The sequence below is a fragment of the Leuciscus leuciscus genome, assembly GCF_965113295.1.
Source record: "Leuciscus leuciscus genome assembly, chromosome: 4".
Classification (NCBI taxonomy): Eukaryota; Metazoa; Chordata; class Actinopteri; order Cypriniformes; family Leuciscidae; genus Leuciscus; species Leuciscus leuciscus.
The window spans coordinates 7,417,589-7,440,378 of NC_138728.1; the positions used below are offsets into that span (position 1 = coordinate 7,417,589).

The window sequence follows — 22,790 nt, forward strand, 5'->3', positions numbered from 1 at the left end:
TTAATATATCTCATCTCAATCATTCACAAATCCCCAGAAAAGAACCCAATGATGTTTCCCAGCCTCGAATTGTGAGATGATCTGTGTGTTTCTAATCAAGCATGGATGGTCTATTTAAAACCATGGGGAAGGAGCATAGGACTAAACAACCTTCAGTGACCTATAAATACATTCGTTTGCCAGAACCCACAGGAAGAAAATAGCTCTGGGCCATGGTTAATTAGCATATAATCCTCTTGCGGTGTGTTCTTAAGAGCAAAGCCTGAGACGGAGTGAACTTGAAAAATCACTGCTGAAAAGAGTTAAATGAGGTGAAAGGATAAAAAATGCCAGCGTTCTTTACATGTCCATATCAGTGCAATAACCAGAAGTCAATATAGGGTGATCTTATTTGACCATTTGGACACTTAAGTCACACTTTTTTACAATACGTGAACGTCATTGCTTTAGATAACAAAACAAGGCACATCTTGAGTTCAAATCTGCAGGAGCAACTAACTTCACTTTTCTGTTTTAATCAACGGTTAATTTGATTATTTTTAATGGGTGTATGAAGTAATTTCTCTTCAAATTTACACCGGTGTAAGTTTATCACTTTAACCACCGTCACTGTAACATTTAAAAATCAGAAAGTGTCAAAAAACGTAATCTACAGTTTAAAAACAGACATCTGTATGTGAAGAGTGAGCTTGTTCTGTCTTTAAATGCCATTTGTTATTTTTTATTATTTTCAAATGCAAATAACATTCATACATCTTTAAGTGTGAATTCAAGGCATAGTTCACACAATAATCATAATAATCTTACCCTCAGACTTCTGTAGAATATAAAAGTAGACGTTTGAACTGTTTTTGTCCATACAATGAAAGTCAGTGGGGTCCAAAACTATAAGTGTCCAAATACTTTTTTAGAAGTGTTTAAATTAATAAACACACTGGCAATAACTTGTTTCAGAACTTAAAAGTTCAAAGTGTTGTCAAAGTGATGTTTCAACCCTTGACCTTCACACCTAAACCACGGCGCCTCTGAAAGCTGTAGCGGTTAAAAGTAGTAAAACAATCCAAATCCTTTCCTCTGGCCGAAATCTACAACCTATAAATTTTTTCCACAACAGACAAGTTCATCATATGATTTACATTCTTGGTTCGGTTTGCTGCTCAAGTCTCTGCTCAAGTGCCTCTCTGTGTCACTCAAACACATTTCCATCAAATCATGTTTTGAAGCCTATATGCATTCCAGAAGATCCAATGACATCACTGAAAACAACTCTGACCTCTGTGTTTTTCTGCAGGCTGATTGCATTTGTTAGAAGGTGCTGTTGATTCATACTGACCTGTGATCAGGCTTATGGTTTCTACATTACGGTCTGAGACAGGGAAGCCTGATCGTCGATCTGTCCGAACAGAAACCTTGTTCAGAAGTGCGAAGGAAACATATTGACATGAGGCAATTCAATTAATCAAAAGTGAAAGGACAGTTTTATTAGCACCAAAGTGTGTTTTTTAGCAGCCTTGTGCAGAAATAACTATGAGGTCTTTTGCACGTCGTCACAGTATATTACCATTTGTATGAGGTTTACAAAAGGAGACGAAAGCAAACGAAAGGAGTGCGCAAAGAGACAACTCCAGTCCAGGTGAGCTGGCCGAGATATTCTCATCTGATTGAATTTGACAAAAATTATGCAGTTATATGAAAGGAGATATTCTTTATGTATGTGCAGTAGTTGTGTTTAAGACACAGTGAAAATTAACTATATGGTTGTAACAAAACTTTTTACAAAAAAAAAATTCTCTGAAACTGTGTGACTTTAAAAAATGTGGCTTTTCTACTTTGTTTTTTTTTTTTTAGGATGGCTCATGCGAACAGATTTTCTCAAATTCCCATGTCTAAGGTTTTCATGTTTTTAATGCAACTTTTTCATGCATGTTTGGTCTGATTCATTAAAAAAAGACTTGCAAAAAAAACTGCTTTGACTGCAGATTTAGCCTGTGACCAGCTGGGCATCTATAACATAAAAACATAAATAAATACATAAAAAAGCTAAATTAATATCTCATCATGTGCATTTCCTTTCTATCCACTCAGTGCATGCGAGATCTTTGTAAGGAGGAAGATTACACTTTTTTAAACAGTCTTGGGAAGCCGGATAAGAGTCCGGAGAGCACATGTCAGGAGAGTGAGTGTCAGGAAAAGCAAGAAGATAGGGTAAACATCAACTTGTTTTCTTGTTAACTTCTCTCAAACCTCCACAAGTCTGTTATGAACACATCGATGCTTACGTTATTCTCTGTTCTGCTAGATCCGCCGTCGACTGGAGAGAGAGCAGCTGGATCAAGAAAAGCAACGTGAGATAGAGGAACGGCAGAAGGTATGTTGACCAATGTCATAAAGTCACGGCACTGCCGTCTGCAGTGATAACACTGATTACATCTGTCTCCACCATCCCCAGCCTGAGTCTGTCCAGAGATGACAGACCTGCTTCGGCAGACTTACATTGTCAGGCTAATTGTGCTTGATTGCATTACGTCTGCATTGTTGCTAACTTTGGCTGCACATGCAGTGACCTCTGTATTGTAAGGCCAGGTTGCCCAGGTAAACACACTAATGCAATCATTTCTGCTATAAAAGTATTTAAAAAACAGGACTTTGGTAGTCTGCACAGGTGGAGTGAAGTCTGGTCTGCTTTAATCAGCTTTTTCTGGCTGATAACCTTCTGACTGGCATGTCAAAAAAATCAACTACAGTATGCTTTGTTTTATCTAGCATTTAGGAGCGGGGTAAATAGATGATTGCACTAAAAATAGTCTGTGTGCAAAAAAACTAAACTTTTACATTTAATCAGAAAACACTGGGAGAAATCTGTGAAACGTGTCGAATTGTTGTCCATCCAAAACTAATGCTGATTATTGCAGACAGAAACACAAAGCAAAATATACAGCTTAACATGTCAATATCTACCTTGCATGCTATTCTGGAGGGAATATTTGCTTTTAAGGATTAAACCATAAAAATATGAGATATACTGTATATTTTTAAATATGAGGAAGGAACAATACACTAAACTTTGTTAAGGTATTTATCTGACAAAATGACTTGACAGAAAAGTCAAACTACAGCTAAGGGTTTTATTTTACTATGCAAAACAAAAGCACAACTTTTTAACACATTTTAGTAATATTTAAATACAGGGTGAAGAAGTAAATTATCCTAGGACGGGCACACTTTTGACTTCTATACTGTATGTGACTGTTATTGTAATTATATGTTCATTATATGTAACATTATGTTCTTATAACAAATTGCTAAATCGCTTTTAATTTAACTTATTTGCTAAATGAATAAATACAGTAAACATCAAATTTAATATTTGTAAAAAACTTGTGCCACAAACCTTGTGAACTTTGGCAAATACAAAAATAATGTTTTCCCTCAAAATTATTTATAATATTAACATATGGACCCTTTTCACTTTTCCGGGGTTCTGCCTGGAAGTCATCTAAGTCATCATAGCAAGTCATAAACCTATATAGTGATCATCAGAAACAAACTACAAAAAAGGTTTGCATTCCCATTTGCCAATAGCGAAAGAAAGAAGCCACAATAGCATTTCTTTGAAATATTCCGAATTTTTTTACATTGGCCAGAAGAGAAAGATGTCAGCGGTTGTATTAGCAACACTAATATGGCAGCGTTAACTAATACACTAATACATATGTTATAAATGTACATTTAAAAAAAATGAAAATATAACTGTGTGAAAAGGGTCTATTACCCTTTAAGAAATGATGATAAACTATGCACCCCAAGCTTGTGATTTGACATGCAGTGTGTATGCAAACAATCAGTGAGAGAACTATGAACGGTCTTTGGGCATGAAACTAAAAGATACAACGGTGGAAAGCTCATGCTACCGTGTAGCTGTTGTGCAGGACTCTCAGGGACTGTTTGTGTAAGTTGATGAAGCCCCCAGCTGCACATGGTCTGCGTCCAAGTCTAACAGCCAAGTGTGAGGTCACTAAAGGACAGTCATATTGTTGTTGTCCACTTGGCCGTTGTCATAAATTCAACAGCTTGAGGAATTCCTGCAACGCCTTTTTCAACTCCACGCTCGCTTAAGAAGAAACCCCAATGGGATGAAGTTTAAAAAATTGACTCTCTCAGTCAAGTCGGTGGAATAGCCTTGAATTCTGCCTTTCTAATATCTAAAGGCTACAAACAGACAGTCCAGCGCTCTCACTTCCTTCCTCTCCAGCTGCTCAGAGTCTCCCGGCGAGTTTGCAGGTTTGCAGCGTGTCCGTCCTCTGATTAATGTACAGAAGGGTCAGGGAAGAAGTACTTACTTTAGTTTCCCATGTGCGTACCATTTGATCCTGTTGTCATTCATAACCTACATCCCCCTAAACCTCAGATCCCAACGGATAACCCCACCCTCCGTGTGTTTGTGAGTGTGTGTTACTATTAAAGAACAGCCTGTGACTGATTCAATCCTCTGAGGGAAGAGGTGTTACAGCCTGTTTTTTCTCTTATTAGTTTGAATAGAAGGCGATGTGTTTCAACGTCTTCCATATGCCGAGCACAGCTACATTTACTGCCTGGCTTATAGTATCACATTAGAGACCGGAAGTAGCACCCTCAGAAGATCTGGCTGAAGCCTACATAGGTCAAAGGTCAAGCCTATCCTCATTCCTGCAGCCCTACATCAGGTTCTACCTCACTGCATCGGCCCTCAGACACAGGCTTGCTTCTAAGCCATAAGAAGCTTGAAATTACATTAGACGATTTGGAAATAAATGGCTGTGTAATTTCTGCTGAATATCAAACCAGTTTTCTACTTTGAGTCATTGTCACTATACTGTATATAGTCATTTATGGAAACTAAATCATTCAGAAATAATCGTTATATTGACATCACAACCATGCGCACACTAACATATAACAAGTCAGATTAACATTTTAATGCCTAATCAGTATCAAGCAACTTGAGACATTCTGATTACGATTAAAGTATTAACATGCGAAGAGATTAGCCAATCATAACAGAGGTCATTTAAATATATTCTTATATTAAGTAAAGTAGTGGCCAAAAGTGATGTTCGGCTTTAGAAAATTGACATCTTCACCCTTTGTTCGAATACTATTAAGAATTTGTTCAATATTTTGTAAGCATATTGCGTCGTTGTGCTTGGACTGCAGTCAATTGTTTTATTTGATAACGCAATGAAACATGACAAATTGTGCAGGCAATTTTTTACGGTCATACAAAAAAAGTTTGAACATACCAATGAAATATTAACAAATGATTATGGTGTAGTCAATACACCATTTGAGAGCTTTTCCTGTGAGCTTTTTTGCTTTTTCAATGCATTTTTTGCATACCTGCTATAGTTGTCAGCTAAATACCTTGACCAAGTTTCATGTTTTGTTCTTCCCTCATATTTAATAGATATTTATCTCATATTTTGATGTTTACTCGAACATGTAGGGTCATTAAAAACAAACATGCCCTCCAGACATCACTTTTTTCCACTACTGTATAATAGGACAAACAGGCAGTTTATTTCTAAGAGACAAAGAGGAAGGAAAATGTTACGTAAGGCTAAATTTGGTAAAAGAATCCTTGACTAACATTATAAGTGGAATGAAGAGTTTAAAAGGAAACTGCAACATAAATATAGACCCTTAATGCTATTATCAAAATTAATGGTTTCATAACAACAGCCTAATATTATTACAAAGCTGCATGCCCCTCAATAAACCCAGTATTAGAATCCTGTCTTCACAATTTCTGACTCTCTTTAGAACTATGAACATGTTGTGTATTTGTGTCTGTGAAAGGAGAAAGAAGAGCAGTGGAAAAGTCATGTGGCCGAGCTGACTGTCCAACGTAAGACCATCCGTGCAAAACTAGACCGACTACGAGAATTTAGGGTGAGGTTTGTCCGGACACACATACAGACAGACCAATACACACACAGAAACACTAGTACTATTCCCAGGTACAAATGTGAGGCCCAAAAGCAGTATGACTGAATGTGACCAGATGTTGAACGTATCTAATGCAAAGTATGCTAACCAATACCATACCTGACTCGCAGCAATAGACAGGCACAGATTACATCTACAGACACCAAAAAATGCATATAAAAATGTCATAAAATATTATTCGAATTTCATGTTTAAAAAAAAACACCATTGCAACACAACCTAACCCTAACCCTAACCCTAACCCAAAAGGAGAAAATGGTCCGTAAAAGTCCACCAATGTATCTGCATATATCATCTCAGATATTAATGCATCTCACTTTTAATTTCCAGGACTTTCAGAAGCAAGTTGTGCTTCAGGATTTGGGTCTAGATCCAGATTCTGCAAACGAGACCGTCAAGCACCTTCTGATGAGACTGTAACTCTGTTTACTATTAAATGGTAAAACTCCAATCCATTCAAATACTTAAACTGCTAACAAAGCTTTATATGATATATTACAGGTGTGTAGTGGTCAGATAACTTCTGAAGATGTGTTAACATTAGACTGTTTAAACCTTAAGCAGAAAATCATGTAACTAAAGAAATCATATCTCTACCTCTTATATAAACTCAAAGACACTAACCGAGTGAGTTATGGCTTATTTGATGTTCAAAATGATTAAATAGCAAGCTCGCTGACTGTGTGGCAAATAAATCATCGCTACCGGCGTAATGTGCGTCACATGTCAGATGTTTCACTGTAATATTGCAGCAGATGAGTATAAATGGACAATAAATCGCATGACTCTGCGGTGAGGAGGGAGACCTGAGGTAAAGACAAACAGAGGAGCTCAGATTCAAAAGAGAACAACCAATTAATTCTCATGTCTTTCAGAGTCTTTTATGCATCTTTGGGGATCTCCAGCACAAAAGGTGGTGGTGGAGATGGATGAGAATAGAGAATGCATAAAGAAAGGATGGAAGAGAAAGAAACAGGTGGTTCCAGTGGTACAGGTCTAGCATTAAGGGAGAAGAACACAGCAGGATCATGTTACAGCATGTCTGACCCCTCAGGGCCAGGAAAATGCTACAGTCTCTAGTGTCACACATCCTCAAATCCCAGAATTTCTTTCTGCACGCTGCAGCTCTACATCACCTCCATGTGCTCTGTTGTGTTTATTTCATGACAGACTCACTATAGTGCAACTGGGCTGTACAGCTTTGATTTATTCTACACCCTTAATGTGCACTGCGGGACACATTTCAGTGAAATGCTACCTTACGACACGCTAGAGTCTTTTCTAAAACAAGCGTTCCAGCAAATAGTTCTAGGGCTAGGCAATTCATCCCACCATACTGAAGCATTCCATCTTTAATGAAACAGTAATTTTCCCTGCCAGTTTTACCACCCTTACACCTCTCTAGACTCCATTTAGCACATTAAATGTTTCTAAGCCATTTTGGGTCATTCAAAAGTTATTTTCTCATTTTGAGCATTTCTAGGCCATAGCCCTTCTTTCTCATAAATCTACATGGTCAAAGCAGAGCACTAGAATAGAAGTTCAGAATAGCATACTAACATTCTCTGTCTCTGGTATGTACTGTGTTTTCAGTATGCATGAAATACCTGCAGACCTATACATTTGCAAAATATGTAGAATGCAACAGAGCGAACTGCATCCCAAACTGCATCTTGACCTTCCTGGAAATGAAAGTGCATTGATGTATTGCATTGTGGGAATGAACTGGAAGTAGTAACAATCTTTAGCCCCCTTCACACAGTCTTTACTGGTAGCTAAATTACCGGTAAATTACCGTAATGAGATCATGTGTGAACAGGAACTTTTCAACTGTCATCTGTTCTGGCAATTTCCCGGAATGAGAAGTTGTAACATTATCAGTAAAATACCGGTATGATGCTACTGTATGTGTGAACAAAGAATTAATATTACCAGTATATGAGCACGTAGTTCAGGACTAGCTGACCTAGGAAGTTTGCTTTGAGCCAGTCAAAACTATTATGCGCCTCATATTTTTAAGAGCAAAACTGCATTCTGTGTGATCCTCCCCTCACGTCTGTCACTCAGAACGAAAAACTAAAATAAAAAAAGGAACAAAAATAACGTTATTCAGGTTGAATGAACAAAACTGTGCAGGTACTGGTACTGATGTGTGAATGGTACCGGCAAAAAATAGGGAACGACATTGTGTTGTGCGAACAGTGCATTTGTGTATTTACCGGAAAAGTCATTCAGGTAATATTATAGTAATTTACCAGGATTGCTGTGTGAAAGGGGCTATTATCTGATCTGCCCAATATAATAAAAACTTATATGGATCACATATGGATCACATGCAACATAATCAATCAGGTCATGTGACAACAACGTTCCACTGGTTATAGTTGCATTTTGTGAAGTTTTGAAAAATCGTAGGGAGTGCACTTATAATATTTATATTTAGTAAGCTAGTAGTATTAAGCTAGTATTCCATTCCAAACACAACCCCCTACGACAGGGAAAAGAAGAAAGATACAGGAAATGAATGGCTATCACTCACAAATCAGGTCATCTGAAGGTTTAGTCTAGTTGCCTATGGAATGTGCCATTGGCAGAGCTTCCGTGGAAATGCACAATGGTGCAACCTTCAAGTGTAGCTAACACCTGAAACCATGTGAAAGCCTGGTGTGTAACGACTCCAGATAAAAGCCAGTGCTTTAGGCCATTTAAAAGAAGTGAACCTGAATGCAACCCCCAGTGCCTCTCAGTGTTATATAAAGAATCTAAATGAAACGTGCATTGAGCAAAAAAGTTGTATGACTAGTAGTACAAGAAAACACAATATCTTAACAGTGGAAATGTGCATGCAAAGAATAATTAGCCAGAAAACACGCAAGCAGCCTGGGAATTGTGAAACTCTGCAGGTGTCCTCTGATAGTTTAGTGATGCTGTGCTTCAGTTAGGCTAATCAAAAATCCTCCTCACATTAACAATGCATTGACTCCAGCATTTTAAGTGACCACCCCGTGCGTCATCTCACCTTAGGAAGGAACGCCCTGTGGGAGAGAGAGATTCAGGTTTGTCACAGATCTCATTCCAGGTTCCTTTCTCATCCCCATGTGCCGATGTTTAATTCAGAAACTCTGACATCACAATCCTACCATGCACCAGCACAGCATTGTGTGTCTTCAACTAGAGCGAGAATACGCTGCAGTCAATCACAACCACAATATCACTGATGTAACTAATACCAGCTCATACTACGCTGTGTAGGCGGATGTTATGCATAACCAAGATAGTAGAATCAGTAAGACACAGAGAACCAGGTAAATCTGTCCCTGCTCTTGTATCGCTGTGTGTGATGAATAAAGGCTTTGGAGAAGATTATGTACCAACAAGATACTTCCAGACGGCAGCAAGCAGCAAGTTGAATTGTGATTGTGCAAGAGTACATGCGAGGACACTTGAAAACCCTTAATAAACCTTAAAACCTTAAGAACTTCCAATCTGATTTTTCATCAAGATTTTAATTTATTTTGAAAGAGTTCTCGTCGTCTTTTTTGTTTAATGAAGCCAAGAGTATTGCATCAACACTGACTGACTGCAGATTTAAAGATATTGCTAGAGACAATGGATGTGGGTTTAAAGCTTTTGTTATATATTGTTTGCCTTAAATATTTCCCATAATATATGTTTATTGTAATGATTCCATTTTAGGAAGTATAATACATTTGCAAAATATCTCAGTCCTTTAAAAAGTATTACAGTGTATAAGAGCAAGTAATATTCAAAAATATAGAAATTACTTATTATAAAGAAATTAATAGTACCTTTCAATATGAGTCAAAATCTACTGAGGGGTAATAATGGAGCAACAGTTTTAAAAAGTGATTTTCACTATTAAAATCAGCATTTTATTAGTTTTGTTATAAGAGGCAATAAAAACAGCTATGTTCATCAAAATACTCCTTTCCTTGTAAAAAAAGTCAACAAATTAGCGACATCTGAATGAACATTTTTGACAAGCCAAACATGTCAGTCTCTGAGTAGCAAAATAATCTTAATTCCATAAAATAAGTATAATGAACTGTATAAAAAGAATTTAAAATGTTTTATAATTACCCAAAAAATCGAACATAGTTTGATCACCCCTTACGCAGATTATCACGTCTGTCAAAAACTTAGGCTGACTGTCGGTTGGAATATTAACTAAAAACATGGACATAACAAACTCATGGACATCAATCACTTCACTGAATACTTGCCAGCTAAGAAATAAATAATTATTACCTTAGGATCTGTTTTCAAATCCAGATAATTTAAATATATCACAACATCGATGTCTGTCAAAAAATAACATGCACAATACACTGTAGTATTTACGCGGTCCAGTGAGTCATAAAATAGCATAAAATTATAGCAAGAATAGCAAAAGATAGCATAAAACCCACACTACCGGATGTTTTCAATAATTTTCTATTCTTGACTGATCTTTTTGGTAATAGATGAACTGTTAAATGAGTGATTATGAGTCCCTGTAGTCCAATTTCACTCTCATATGCTGATGTAATTTGATATATTATAAACTTTACAGGTGATTTTTTATGAAATAGTGTGATTTTTATGACATGATTTGTTACATTTAATTACCCCTTGGCAAATTTTGACTCATATATGTTTATGTATGTTTAAAGTCATGTACACTTACTCATAAAAACTTTGTATCAGTACATTTTTAAAAGCTAATATTTTGACACTTGTAACAGTAATAATTTCTTATTACAAAAAAAGTATTTCAAACATTGCATCGCTTAATGAACTTATTTTGCTTTTGCCTGCTGCATTTAGCTTTCAGTAGTCAAATCTGACCGCCATATCAGCCAGTCCAACTTTCATATCTACATAGCAACCAGTAGAGGCCGAAGGGGGTAAAATACGCCTCAACCTTAGACGCCCGTCAAATGAGTTGGGCATTCAAGCTGGGCTGGTAAGTTGCATGGCAGCAGTCCTCTGGACTTGAGCTGCTTAACTTTTGCTCACATCTCATGCTTTTTAATCTGTGGGAAATACAAATATTTATGTGTATTTTTCAGCCTGGTTTTGTAATGAAACTATAAAGCACATAGGATAGACTTCATGGTAAATGCCAAGATCTTAATCCTCTTGAATTGTAAAGTCCAGACCCCAGGGATAAATCAAATGTGGCTCTGAGGTGAAAACACAAAAAGATCAAAATCCTGCCCTGGTAAATCTGAAAAAGAGAATAGAGAAGCAGTGTGTACTGGGTAAAGATAGCTTTGTTAAGCATGTGTGCCAATCATCAGGGTATTACAACAAACAACAGTCAGGAACACAAGTGAATTGACCCTGCGGGACTGGTAGCACAATGCCTTGAGGGCGAGAAAGAAAATCCACTAGCGCATAATTGGGATTAAATATTTATTCTTCTTGCATGATTATTAAGTCCTATGAGGCATAGTGAATGATGACTTGATGGCCAGATGTTGGCACACAACATCCATCCATGTTTCCTCCCTGGATGACAGTAACCCCCCTTCAACCTTCCTACACCGGTGACGGCAAATTCATGGGAGGATTACAGATGACATGGCACAAAAAGACCAGCTGCTCCACAACCATTAATACAGCGAATGCTGTGTGATCCCAATCTACAGCCCTGCACTTTATCAGAAGGAGGCATAGCATAAATATATGGATTGACAAACTTGAGTTTAATTACATATTGCCTTAATGTGTTACATTACGAGAGGGCTGGGACGTTAAAAAGACAAAACGCCACACATTTCACAGAATACGTCGCAGTACCACATCGTAATTGTGTTCTTTGCATCTTACCTTACTAACACGCATCATAGTCTTTATTAACCCAACAATGGTCATATTGATGAGAACAAATACAGCCTAGAGTGACGCTGTTACCTGAGAAAATGAAGGGTTATTATTTGCCGTTATATGCTACATCTCGTGGACAATGTGCAAAGCAATTTGCATTTGGACAGCATGTACAGATTACGCAACGTCACCAAATGTGTGCTGCTCTTTATGAGTTTGTACCGACAAACATCCTCGTTCAAGAACAGATCAAGGAGAAAAACATTCCAAGAGACCCGCTCGTGTTCCTGTGCTCGGCGAACGCCAATGCATATGAAATGACTGCATCTGCAAGCTGTCCTATTGAAGCTCAAGTTTGTGTGTCAGATGTCCCTGAAAACGCTAGGAACATCTGAGGGTTTAAAAACAGGCATTCAGACATACAGTTCAGAGACCAAAAGGAGTGACAACACCTGATTCCCAAAACTCCCAACACAGAGCCTCAAACTTCGGCAAATCCTCAAAACTTAGCGCTCAGGCACTGTTAAACACGCTCCACCGGTAGACTCATCTTCTCTCGCCCGACCTCCTTCACACGGCCGTGTGCTGGGTGATGTCGCTGCGGGGAGACATGGACATCTGGCGGGTGAACTGGCTGAAGCTTGCAGCTCGGGGTCGGGTGCGGGGAGCTGTGGAGCCCGGGGACGGGGCGGAAAGGACCGGTCCAGGGTGGGTTTCCTGAAGGGGCAGCGAGGTCTGATCCGACACCTGCACCTCATCCTGCTGGTCTTTGGTCAGATCTTTAGAGAACAGGCTCTGGATCAGCTGCAACTTCTCCTTTTCCTCGTTTAGGAAGACGTCCACCAGAAGAGTCTTCTCCTTCTTCAGCTGCTCGCTGATGTTTTTGGGCACGTCCGGGATGACCCAGGCCACCAGCATGCTCATGGTTATCACCAGGTTCTGGAGGAGTGGAAGAACACGTAAGTTTTTATATATATTCATGGGTGGGGAACAGGAGATGATACACATCAGTGACTGTGAAGAAAACATATATCTTTCTATTCAATAGAAGGAGGATCTTTTCCACGCCAGACAGCATTTTAGGTATTGGCACTCTGCCAGTGATGTCTATACATTGAGTTCCTGATCATGAGGCTTATATAGTCATGAAGAAAAAGCAATCTCATATGCAGTTTATATATACATTTCCGTTCAAAAGTCTGGGCTCTGAAAGATTTTACGTGTTTTTGAAAGAAAATGTTTCTGCTTAACAAGGGTGCATTTATTTGATAAAAAATACATTAAAAACATTAATATTGTGAAATATTATTAAAAAAATTTAAAATGCTTTCTTTTGGATATATTTTTAAATATAAGTTATTCCTGTTGTGATGCAAAGCTGAATTTTCAGCATTATTACTCCAGTCTTCAGTGTCACATGATCCTTCAGAAATAAATCAGTCTAATATGCTGATTTGCTGCTCAAGAAACATTTATTATTATTATCAATGTTGCAAACAGTTGCACTGCTTAATATGTTTGTGGAAACACTTTTTTTCAGGATTCTTGTGTGAAGTTCAAAAAAAGAACAGAATTTAACAGAAATCTTATAAATGTCTTTACAGTCACATTTAATCAAATGAATGCATCCTTGCTGAATACAAATATTAATTTGACATTTAAACATTTGAATTTTGAAGTCATATTAAAGCTTCCACATTTTCTAGCCCCTTTAGCAGCTTCATCACAGCCTTGGTCACTATGAACTTTGAAACAACACTGAAGTTGACTGACATTTAATTTTGGACTGAACTATTCCTTTAACTGTTTGGTTTACTGTTTAATTGCATTTCAATAAAATTAGTTTCCACCCACAAATGCTGACAGCAGGACATTTCTAATGAGTTACAGCACTTATTCTGACCACCATAAAGTATAGACCATTTTTCCTAACGTGCAAAGGCCTGCATCATTTATATGTGGTTGAACCTCTCATATTGCTGAGGTAGCTATTGTGTGGCTTTTACATTTACGTTCCTCCATTCATAGTCAATTTACTCTGGATTTTCTGGCATTCACTGGGTCAAACTGTTGGATGTTTTAAGAGCTTGCAGATTTGGGCGTAATGGTAAAATAGTTGTTTGTACCTGAAACAATATAACGAAACCTAACCGAGCGGCTAGAACCGACCAGTACTGTTTAGAGAACTGGTACGCCTCTGTCGACCATGGCGGTTCTCTGTAGTCCTTGTATCTGAAATGAAAAGAACAGGCATCCCGAGTCATTCTAGGCTAATTCATCTCCAGCGAGGTTTGCAATAAAAAGAAACAGAAAATTTAAAACACATGCTCAACACATGCTTCTAGAAGGCTACAAAGGGCAAAACAACACAACAGCGGTATTAATTATGATGAAGATATTTTAAAGTGCAAAAGAAGGAACTGCATCCTTAACTATTTAATTGTGTAAGTGGATTTGTTTCCTCTTTGGGATACACTGGCAACTGTTACTTTTAAATAGTTTAAAACCATATAGTTGTAGTAGGAGGAGACGTTCTTGGTCATATTTTGAGTATCTGTTCAGGATCAGACTGAGTTGGTCTTATTCATTAGACCAGGCTGCTCCCAAATGTTTTGATTTCCTCTATTGAATTATGAAAAGTAAACTCTGAGTCTTTAATAAAGTACTAAAGACATTGCTTTCATGGCCATATACAGTAATCTACGTGGAATGTGTTAGACTGCATGGTTTTGATTTCCTCAGACAGTCAGATAGCTTCATCTAAAGACACAATCTCTTGGGTGAAGTCCTTGTTTGGATATACTGGTCCAGAAAGGGCAAATATGGTGCAGTAAAAACATGGGCTTGATTTGTTCCCCAACCCTATTTTAGTACACTGACAAGCTTGCTCTCTTGCTCCCTCTCCATCTATCTGTCCTCTTAACAAACAGACTGAGGGTCAAAGGAACCCAGACATCAGATTGCCACTTCTCTTTGGTCCGAGTAGCTGATGTCCACCAACAAACGAGCGTAATCTCGTTCTCAACTGCTTGGAGCAGAAAAAGCAGACAGGTTCTGATAAAAGCACTTTTCTTGACATGCTTCTGATCTGTGTTGTGAAGGCCGCCCGAGATAATCAAAGCAGTGGTGAGATCTCACACGTCAGGGTGATGGAGTCCCATCTAGATGTTTCTCTCCGTCTCTCTTTCTTCCATTCCGCTGCCTGCTGTGATTTGGGCGTGAGGGTTAAATAAGTTTGTTTTCATGATCTTAACAAGAGAAAATTCTTTCCAGAGAAACGATGAACAGAATTACTATCATTATCAACACAAGCAAACAGCACTGCTTCATTAGAAAACGTTTTTGTTTTTTTCGCATTAAGATAGTTTACAAAACTATTTAGGCCCACGCGAAATCTGTGCATGAATTTCCACATTTTCTGCTCTGACAGTGGAGGAAAATCTGCAGAATTCTGTGGAACAGATTATTGTAAAATGTATTAGCCTACTAGTTGTAGCTAAATATCTGGTAACATTAGTTAACTACATTAGTTACCACGAACTAACAATGAACAATACTTCTATTTATTAGTCTTAATGGTCATTTCAATGTTTGCTAAAACATTTTTAAAATTAAATTTTTTTAACATTAGTTAATGCACTGTGAACTAACACGAACAATTGTATTTTTATTAACTAACATTGAAAAATATAAATATATATATTGCTCACTGTTCATACATTAACTTATGTTAACAAATGAGTCCTTATTGTAAACTATAACATGATATATGTTTAAAAAAAATAAACATGCAAAAGGCGGAAGTTAATGTTAACGAGAATTCTACAGAAGTCTATTCATTACTAGGCCCGTAAGGAACCTGTGACAGTGCATTAGATTTCCAAAGAATGTGTGCGTGTCTGTTTGTTCAATATTTGTGCTTTCAGCTAACTACAAAAGAACTGACGAGCTACACTCCCTATTCACATTAAGTCGATTGATCCAGTTCTTCGTAATTTACCACTGAACTAAATACGCTGAACTGGATAGCATGACTAAGCTGGTCTGTAAAATAACCATTTGCAGGTATGGAAAAACCACACACTAAAGGTGTGGACAAATTTGATGAAGAATCTCCCCAGGCGCCATCCAAGAGGATCAGTATGTTCCCGAAACCTTCTTAACGCTACGTCGTTCTTAAGTTACACCTTAAGCTGTACCTTATCGATAATACGTGTTTCCCGAAACAATCTTAGTTAAGTATACCTTCTGTAAGTCATACGTTCGGAAGGTTGGTCTGGACCACTCTTAGCTTTACCTTATCACTGTTGCATGTCTATACGAATATAATTCAGAAGTTTTATTACACCCAGACAGTGTTCAATTAGGCTAATTCAAGTGTTTTCATGCAAAGAATAAAATTGTCATTACACTGATTGTTGTTAGATTTTTTATTATATTATTATATATAATATTATTCATTTAATTAAAGAGCACTTTTAAAGGCCAGTGAAAGCATAGGCTACTGTCAGTTAAGTCCTAATCGGACGCTAATTGTTTCTTGTCATGGGCTCGTATACGTATACGGTATTTTAAACATTTAAAGGGGTAATTCTGTGATTTTAGTGCCGTCCGAATCCATAATATGTGTATTTTTTCACACCCAACCCACGTAAAAATCCCTGGCCAAATTAGTACCTACTGTTTTTTAACAAACAGGTCGCGTGGTAATTGAATTGCCGTCTGAATCCACATCTCTGAGTTTACAAGAAGAGTCACAATTCACTGTTTAAATCCTTTTTGATCACTGCCGAGCACCGTACGTAAGATGTACACTTTTATTACTGAAATGCTGGAAATTATTTACAAAAACAATATTTCATCGCAGCTCCACCTCAGCGAACAAAAATGGGAAAGAGAAGAAAGCACGTAAAAAATGTAAATAGTTATTATGGCAGCAATGTGATACAGTTTTAAAATATGTAGGCTAGGCTATTATAGGCTATTATATTTTGGATCCCATGAGTCCTAATAAATGCAATTTCAACTATTTCTAAAGTGCTTATTTTATAAAGAACACCGCTTTCTCACATAAACAGCCCCTGCAAGAGAGAATAATTGATTCTCGAGCCATCGATATCAACCAATTCAGCACCATCGCCACGGACTAGGGATGGGCATTCGATTAAATTTTCTTAGTCGATCGTCGGGAGAATTAACGATCGACTATCGATTAATCATTAATATTTTTATATTGAAATTCATTATTTCTTTAACTTTTTATAAATTAAAAATGCAATGAAAATACAAAAATACAGTTTGTTTGTACAAGATGATCAACTTGTGGCAGTGAAACTGGACGTTCGGTAGACTTGAAGATTCCTGCGGTGCTCTAAACCAGCGGAACCTGCAGCTGCGAGCCGGCGTTCATAAACAGAGACCCATGGCCACTTCATCCGTTTTCTGTGATCGGATAGCTATCCGGTAGTGAAAAGACCAAATCTAAATGCCCTCCGAAACACATTCGAGACGGATTTAAATCCGATCGCTCAAACCACTTCAGGAGGAGATCTGAGACGCATTCCAGACGAAACTGGACAAGAGTAAATGCATCTGGTTGTTGAAACCACATATGTAAATTTGACTTATCCCAAAAATGATAAGAAATAAACGTGTGAGAGCGTGTATGTCATGTTATATCCAGATATGACGACGCTACTTCAACACGCATCACCACAGATGAGCATCTATTCATCAAGCCAACGTGCAAACTATCGCAAATCAAAGTGAAAGTCATTCATCAACACACAATCATCTTCATTAAAAGTAAAGAACCGAAATGATCTTACCAGGGCTGTTGCCGCAATATCTTGTTGCGGTCTTTGATTTAGACATTTTCGCTGATGATCAATAAAATGCAGCTCATATCAGTTGCTTTCGATGACGTGCAACAATTTAAATATGCATATAGCGCGGGAATTCAAGATCGGATTTATATCCGTTTTGCAAAAACACATTTATGTGACCAGGTGTAAATGGAATCGTTTTGATAAATCAGATAGCTATCCGATCTGAGAAAACGCATGAAGTTCCCATAGAACTTCTGCACCAGTCTACTGATTTCTGTTGAGAAAGATAAGCATGTTGACATGATCTGGGATCAGACGCGACCGCAACCTGGTGACAGCCAGTCCAGCCGCCGAAAACACCCGCTCTGAGGGGACTGACGTTGCCGGGATGCACAGGTACCTCGGCGCTAAAATTAATTCCATTGCTTCAAGACTCACACTACGCAACGTGCATTAGTTTAATCGATAACAAATAAACGTGATCGACGAAATTCTTAACGATCAATTATCGATCGTCGATTAATCATGCCCATCCCTACCACGGACAGCACCGGGTAACGTCGCACGTAAGAAGGTATAACTTAAGCAGTTTCCTAAGGTATGGTTCGGGGAACATGCCTAGAAATGGTATACCTTTAGTTAAGTTATACCTTAAGAGTCTTCGTAGCGCGCTAAGAGACAACGTTATCGGGAAACCCAGCCCAGACCATTATAGCTTCGACACATGTTTATTTCATATACGATTTAAGAGGTGCAAATGAGGGGTACTACGGCTCTTTACGGGCTGTGTACTGTCCTACGAAGAACCACCTTGATGTGAACAATCAGTGCTTGTTTAGGCTGGTTACAACTACTCTTTTGTTTTGAACTTATTACTGATGATAATGTTCATGGTTTTGTGCTTGGCAATGGAAGTTCAATATATTGTTAGATTTTTTTAATCATAGTTCATAGTAATATAGTTCATTTTCCCTACCTGCAGACTGTAATGTCTTTGCCGAGACTGGAGATGGAAGGCACAGTTCCAGGTTTGAAGTTGCTGACATTAAAGTAAGAGAGCGTGTGGTTGATGAAGCCGTGCATGGTCCCTGTCTCGCTGTATATGTACTGGTAGACCAGGCGAGGGATGAAATCTGATGTGAAGGAGATGACAAAAGCCTGAAATGATGTAAGAATATGTAATTAGAATGTGAACAAGCAATTATCATTAAAGGCATAATTCACCACTGACAAATGGGTTCAGTTAAATGTTCAATTAAACTTTACTGCCTATGTGGTAGAAAGGTGAAAATAATTGACAGGAGAAAAAAGGGAAATAGGGCTGTTGTCTTTTCTTTTTTTTTTCTAATAGTAAAACTTCAACACTCATAATGCACTGGGCATGTTGCCATTCAAGGCCACTAACAGTCTGCTCCTATTGAATAGGCTTGATGAGAGTCATTGCTTGAGTAGGAAATACTCCTTTGCAAACTTTTAGCCACAATGGTGTAGACTTGTATTGCTCCAGGGTGCAAGAGTTCAAATGTTTAGTGGGAGTGAGTTATTTTGGGGTTTCCAGTGAAGGATCCAGCGCGTTGTAGGCAGTGGCTAAAGGCTGCAAAGAATCATAAATCCAGAGAGAACGCCGCAACGGAAAAGCTGAAAAACCTTTTCAAACTGGATGACAATGAACACAGTGTTTTAGGCCAAACGGAGAGGAAAAAACTGAAAGAATCTGCTTTTCTGTCAGTTAATTGGGAAGAAGAGGAACACCCCAAAGGCAAAACACCATCACATTCCGGTAAGAAGGCTGTTGCTATAGTATTTTAAAGAGTAGACAAAGTACAATAATTTTCAGTGATAAACCTACCCTTAACAGTTTTGTTAACCTTCAGTGGCGATACAAATATGCGGAAGTAAAATCTGTAGGTTTCACAAAAGCCCTGGTGCTGTAGCCTGGGAAAACCCAGACAACTTCCGGCAAATTTAGATTTGCTCTGCAAGTAGTCTGGCAAATAGCTCATTCAAGGCCATTTCCAATCCCTCGAAATCGCGGCACCAATCAGAAACGTTGGGGCGAGCTTTACACGATGACGATCGCTCTGATTGGTTTTAGGTCTATCCAATTGCGCCCAGACGCATTTGAGCGACGTCCATTGGTGAAGCGCACCAACTTTTAAATGCATTATTATATTAAAATTGCAAACACATGAGGACAGTCTCCATGAAAGACCCACTGGCAGATGAACGTGCTACTACATTTCTAGGAAATGAAATTAGATTTAATAGAGGATTTTAACTGTGACAAGATGATTGACAGGGCAGTTTAAGTGACAGGATGCACGCGACAGATCCGTCCGATAAAGATGATGAAGTAGTATGTCCCAAAGCTTGCCTACTTTTTTGCTACACATTCAAAAGTAAATACCTTTTCTTCACAAAAAGAGTACATACTTTTATGGCGTAGTGTAACTTAGGCGAATTGGGACGCAGCATATGGCTTTACACGATGACAATTGCTCTGACTGGTTTTAGGTCTATCCAATTGTGCCCAGAGGCATTTGAGCGACATCCGTTGGTGACGCCCCTTTGGAAATGAGTTATTAATGAAGCTTTGCCAGACCATAACTCAGTTACTACTGAGAATGGTCTGGTTTTAACCAGGCTACTGGTGCTGTCAATAGTCCGCCGAATTACATGTTTTGCATCATCCAGCAGACTTTTGCTGATAAAATTACTGGAATTTATTGGGCCAGGTAACACAGAGAAAGAGTAAACATTGTTCATTTACACAACTGACATTTTAACAATGCAAACGGGGTTGAAAATCAGCAAACCTAAATATTCAGAGTCAGACTACTATGGAACACATGCAGAGCGGTAGCATTGATAATAGGTGTCATTTAATTGGATTTAAGAGCCAGTTTATAGCTGTAACATTAAACGAATACTTGATTTCTAAAAGAACAGCACAGCTGGACTGAATCAGATGTTGGACTGCTGAGTAAATATGGTTTCCTTAATGAAAGGTCAAAGAGAAGCTGAAAGATCTTTACCAGGTTTGCCATAAGGCTCACTTCTCATTTTGGGAACATCATATCTATTAAAACAAATCTGCTTGGGGTTTATCATTCAATTTTGAGTTGAAGAGACATGCACGAAGCAAACCGTAGGGTTGAAAGAACATCCGTGCAATGCTAGAACATAAATTGTGACATGAATCGATTTCTTCCATGAATAATGTGAACCCAGGCATACAAGTCTGAAGAATCTTGTTCATCTAAGTCTTATGAAAACAATAAGGGGATCTCTTTAACAAGGAAGAACCCTGGGGTCTTTATGAATCCCTGTATATAATAAACTTTCCATTAAAAGGACTTAAATGACTAGCATATGGTAAGCAGCAGAGTTATATAGAAGAAACTCACATTGATGATGACTGAGAACTTTCCCAAACCACTCAAGATGTTGTACCAGATACCTGTGAGGAAACATTTCAATGCAGAGGTTTAATTAGTAGATCCAGGAGCGAGTCTGATTCAGAATGCAAGTGAATTGTTGTGGTGTAAATATTGCTATGAGATTTTCACCAATATCTTTGGCCCTCACGGCATCTGGCCTGCGAAGCTCAGTGACGAACTTCTTGGCGTCGAGCCGGATCTCGATGATATTGTTTAAGAGGGCGAAAAGCGGAGCCAGCGGGAATGAGGCCACAAAGAGCGACACAAAACCAAACTGAATGACTGCAGAATAGAAAACAAACAAACATGGAGATTACATGCAGAGACATTTGGATTACAAACTGGAGTTTGATTGATGTGCGTTAGAGAGCAATTCTCATGACTGCTATCAGTTACCAGGCATTAAGACTTTGAAATTATACAACTGTCGAATTCTCCCTATAAACTAACTATTAACTATGACTTTTTCCTCAATAAACTCCTAATTAATGCTTATTAATAGTTAGTAAGGTAGTTGTTAAGCTTATTGGTATTGGACAGGACATGCAGAATAAGACATTAACATGTGCTTTTTAAGCACTAATATTAACAGCCAATATCCTAGTAATATGCATGATAATTAGCAACTAGTTAATAGTGAGAATTGGACCCTAAACTAAAGTCTTACCAAATATCCTTTTACAATATGTCCACAAATAGCTCAAATAATTATGAAAATAGGAAAACTGAACACCGTGATTGTTCTAGAAACAAACTGTCGTTCTAACTTCTAACATTACCAGAATGGGTGTCAAACACCAAGCTGATTATTTGTCAATCAACAACACATGGAACATAAGCCTTGTGGGAATCGGCATTTCCTTCTTTGGCTTGATTGACACATGGGGGTTTTTCTGTGCTGCAACCAAACAATGGTTTGAGAGAGATCAGGCTGGAGGGTATCCTACATAAACATCCATATGACTGGGTCTCATTCTCCCGCTCTCACTGAGAATATCTTTTACAGTGTGTAGGTGTTGATCTCCCACCAGTGTTATTACTGAGGGTCATAAGTTCATCTTCAATTTCTCCCCAATCGTTTCTTTGATTCGAAGAGTCTCATAAGTGTTCCTTGAATGAAAAACAAAGTTTTACTTGGCAGTGGATTAAAGCATCCATGCATTTTTGAGAAAAGACTAAGGTGCAAGTTTTCTCACGCATATGTCGCTGAAAGACTGTTATGCAACTCGCAGGCACTCCAGGGACTAAACCGTCCCACACCACTCAATCAACAATCATGAACCATAATAAACTTTGCAGATTATCACAGAAGACAGTGTTGTGTACCTGCATTCAATTTTATATAGCAAAATACATTAAACAAATTTTTTACAAAAATTTGTTTAATACAGAGCTGTTTCAAACTTGTTGAAAGAAAACTATTTTCTGCAAATGTGTTAGGAAACATCTGTCGGCGTCTTGCGTTCTCTGCATAACTAGGTTGTGTAAATGCAGAATGAATAATAGTAATTCAAGTTTGGATTGGTTTTCATATTCTTTGCTGTTTACTAGGGATTCAGATGTTTTGCAGACACCATCACAGCAACTTACATAAACACTCAGTTGTGTATCACTGCAAGCCACATGCTAGCGAATGTAGGCCCTTTCCCGGTTGTAAACACAGATGTAAAAAAAATGCAGGGGCAACTGGTCTAATTCACAAGCT

General features: G+C 38.1%; 2 protein-coding genes across 4 annotated transcripts in view; one reads left to right on the top strand and one right to left on the bottom strand.

The window, feature by feature from the left end:
* The first annotated feature begins 68 nt into the window (after window positions 1-68).
* Window positions 69-11,091, top strand: LOC309497771 (uncharacterized protein). Its single transcript, XM_082168085.1, has 7 exons — window positions 69-1,633; window positions 1,849-1,891; window positions 2,086-2,205; window positions 2,300-2,368; window positions 5,836-5,928; window positions 6,316-6,424; window positions 10,813-11,091. Exons 1-6 carry the CDS (start codon window positions 1,569-1,571, stop codon window positions 6,403-6,405), a joined length of 480 nt encoding a protein of 159 aa, XP_082024211.1. The 5' UTR covers window positions 69-1,568; the 3' UTR covers window positions 6,406-6,424; window positions 10,813-11,091.
* Window positions 11,092-11,243: 152 nt separating this feature from the next.
* The window catches only part of ano2b (anoctamin 2b), a 39,466-nt gene continuing 27,919 nt past the window's right edge, over window positions 11,244-22,790 (bottom strand). For all 3 annotated transcript variants that reach the window (XM_082168033.1, XM_082168032.1, XM_082168034.1), the window contains 5 exons: window positions 21,215-21,367; window positions 21,053-21,105; window positions 18,622-18,803; window positions 13,944-14,049; window positions 11,244-12,756 (listed from right to left, as the gene is read on the bottom strand). In XM_082168033.1, the coding sequence (XP_082024159.1) occupies window positions 12,388-12,756; window positions 13,944-14,049; window positions 18,622-18,803; window positions 21,053-21,105; window positions 21,215-21,367 (863 nt within the window). In that variant the 3' untranslated portion in view covers window positions 11,244-12,387. The remainder of the gene's footprint in view (window positions 12,757-13,943; window positions 14,050-18,621; window positions 18,804-21,052; window positions 21,106-21,214; window positions 21,368-22,790) is intronic.